The sequence below is a fragment of the Anopheles aquasalis genome, chromosome 2, assembly GCF_943734665.1.
Source record: "Anopheles aquasalis chromosome 2, idAnoAquaMG_Q_19, whole genome shotgun sequence".
Lineage (NCBI taxonomy): Eukaryota > Metazoa > Arthropoda > Insecta > Diptera > Culicidae > Anopheles > Anopheles aquasalis.
In genome coordinates, this window is record NC_064877.1 from 23,045,001 (window position 1) to 23,047,500 (window position 2,500).

Consider the following 2,500-nt stretch of genomic DNA (forward strand, 5'->3'; position numbering starts at 1 on the left):
CGAGACACATCAAGGTACGTTACGCCCTTTGGTGGTTGAAATATCTGACTCACCTTCGCTACATGTGTCCACACGCGAGTGACTTCTGTAGCGCTACAGGCGAGGATTGGGTGGTGTATGCTGCTGCTGCTGCTTGTCGATCGGACGTGTAGATCTCGCTCTTCATTTCCATTTTCTCTATCTCTCCTTTCCTTATTGTCTCAGTCTCTCGTTGGCTGATCGATGGTCTCAATTTATGCATGAATCGTTTAACGGACCGCTGTGAACCGGCCATCACGACCAGATACCAGGCGCTTTTTGGGGTGTAATATGGGCACGAACACGGGGTGACTTCCTTCTTTGCCAAACCGCCAGGTACAGATCGTTTCCGCATTCGCTATCGTTTACGGAAGAACGGCACAAACGAAGGCGAGGAACCGTTTCTTTTGATGATCTTTCCATGTGCGTCCGTAGACGAAAAGCAGGGGATGTGCTGAGCGAAATACTGCGGTTAATGATCTGCGTGATCAGATTGTGCCAGTCAGCACTGACTGGCGAGTCGTTGGAGAGGGTAAATTGGGTTTCAGATGAATTCACTCCGCGGTGCGATGCGGTGCGGTTCAAGTGCGGTTATTGAAGACTACGGCGATCAAGGCGACGACTGCGCATCTTCTCCTTTGGCAACCCTTACAGCGGTCAGCGGTTGAACATTTGATATTCAGACGCTGCGATACATCCGAAGAGTGCGGTGGTTGCGCGTTTGGCCACCTCAACGGAATTGAGACATCGAATTGATGATTGCTTTCAAGGTCGCATATTTGTCGATCGCAAGTGCGCTTGGGTAATGTGTCTGTGCAAGTGAACAACAGTCGTCTTCGGCAGGGAAAGGAAAGGATGCTGTTACTGCATAGTAAGGCACTCGCCTTGGGCACTGTATGCTGTTCAATTTCTGGGTCAGGCCAGAAGTGCCGTTCAACGGTCCGGTGTGATGCGAGTAATCAGGTTTTTTCTGTCTTTCCATGTAGATTACTGGGTTTCTTTACTTTCAAGGCCATCTTTGGGTAGAGCCGTGCTTGTGATTGTAACTCTTTTTTTTCTAAAAGATTGCTGGTTCGGCACCGGATTTTGTGTGGAACAGTCTATCAGTAATATGGGTTTTTTTCATTAAATCGCACATGGGTACAAAATCATCTCAAACAAATTTCTAGCAATTTCTGAATGGATAATACAATGCTCCATGAATTTGCCAGGTCAACGCGTTATGTTCTCAGTATGGTTCACATTTAAACAATAATTTGCACTCCCTCGCTAATAGTTCGCTTTGAACTGCGCTTATGCGCCGATGCTTGAAACACGTTGTTTAATAACCGATTAAGGGACCAGCTAGCCTTGAACTGATACCGCAGACATGATTGGTCTTAATTCCTTTGCCAATGGTTTATGATGAGGTACGTGAGCAACGTGTTTAGTAGGGGTTTAGTTTGGCAAACAGCAGTCGTGTAAAATGTGTGTAAAATGTGTTTAATATACGTAGAAAAATGCGCGCTTTGCAGCATTTTGAATGTTGGATTTCGCCGCAACGGAAAGCATTTTCGCCGCAGCGAAGAACTGTCAAACATTACGTAAACACGTTGAGCAAAAAACTGTTTTGAATATCGGGCTAGTAAAAAGGCCCCAACTTTTAGCGCAACTATAGGTATAGTTAGGGTAAATGAGTAGGAAATGTGCTGGTTGTGCAGGCCCCGTATATAGTAGAATGGCGGCAAATCGACATCCGCTCAACTGCTGGCTTACTCGTGCGGTTCTAACCGGTGCCACCGAGAGGCGATGGATCAGCTGTGCGGTGGCGCTGATGCGCAACCACTACGATTCCCTCGGAGTAACGCCGAACGCTACTCAGAACGACATCAAGCAGGCGTACTACAAACAGTCGAAGCTGTATCATCCGGACAAGAACAAGGGCAGCGACATCGCGGCCGAAAAGTTCCGGCAAATTACGGCCGCCTACGAGGTGCTGGGCAACTACCGTCTGCGGAAGCTGTACGACAAGGGTATTTTGCATACGGCCGGTCGGCAGTACAGCGATCCAGAGCAGGCTTCTGCAGAAACTGTGGAGGACGATGCCCAGACACGGTTCTACAAGAAACGGATGACCCGGTCGCAGGCACCGACGGCTACGGGGCGCACACCGATCTATGACTTCGATGAGTGGTCCCGGGTTCATTACGGGTCACGGTTCGAGCAGAAGATGAAAGCCGAAGAGCGGTTCCGCAAGAAGGCGGAACGGGAGGAGATCTTCAAGGCGCGACTGCAACACGAGTATATAATATTCCCCCTCCTGTTGTTCTGCCTGTTCTACTGCGCGATAGTATTTCAGGAAGGTACCTACGACACGCCGAAACCTGTGACGAAGAAAGAATCAGAAAGTGAGGAATAGTGTGATGGTGGATTGATCCGACGGTCCAGGTGTGGCTAGAGTGGAGCATCGTGCTCGATGTTTTATTTATGTGTAAATATACTA

The 2,500-nt window shown here is 48.6% G+C and overlaps 2 protein-coding genes across 2 annotated transcripts in view; one reads left to right on the top strand and one right to left on the bottom strand.

The window, feature by feature from the left end:
* The first annotated feature begins 1,442 nt into the window (after positions 1-1,442).
* On the top strand, positions 1,443-2,441 carry LOC126570810 (dnaJ homolog subfamily C member 30, mitochondrial). The gene has a single exon (XM_050228834.1). It carries the CDS (start codon positions 1,691-1,693, stop codon positions 2,414-2,416), a length of 726 nt encoding a protein of 241 aa, XP_050084791.1. The 5' UTR covers positions 1,443-1,690; the 3' UTR covers positions 2,417-2,441.
* Positions 2,441-2,500, bottom strand: part of LOC126570809 (probable 18S rRNA (guanine-N(7))-methyltransferase) — a 1,217-nt gene continuing 1,157 nt past the window's right edge. Inside the window, exon 3 of the mRNA XM_050228833.1 lies at positions 2,441-2,500. This exon is cut by the window's right edge and continues 494 nt beyond it. The gene's annotated coding sequence lies outside the window, so the exon portion shown is untranslated.

What these genes read in the sequence shown, in the direction of transcription:
- LOC126570810 (XM_050228834.1), top strand. Translation starts at nt 1,691, where the DNA reads ATGAGTAGGAAATGTGCTGGTTGTGCAGGCCCCGTATATAGTAGAATG.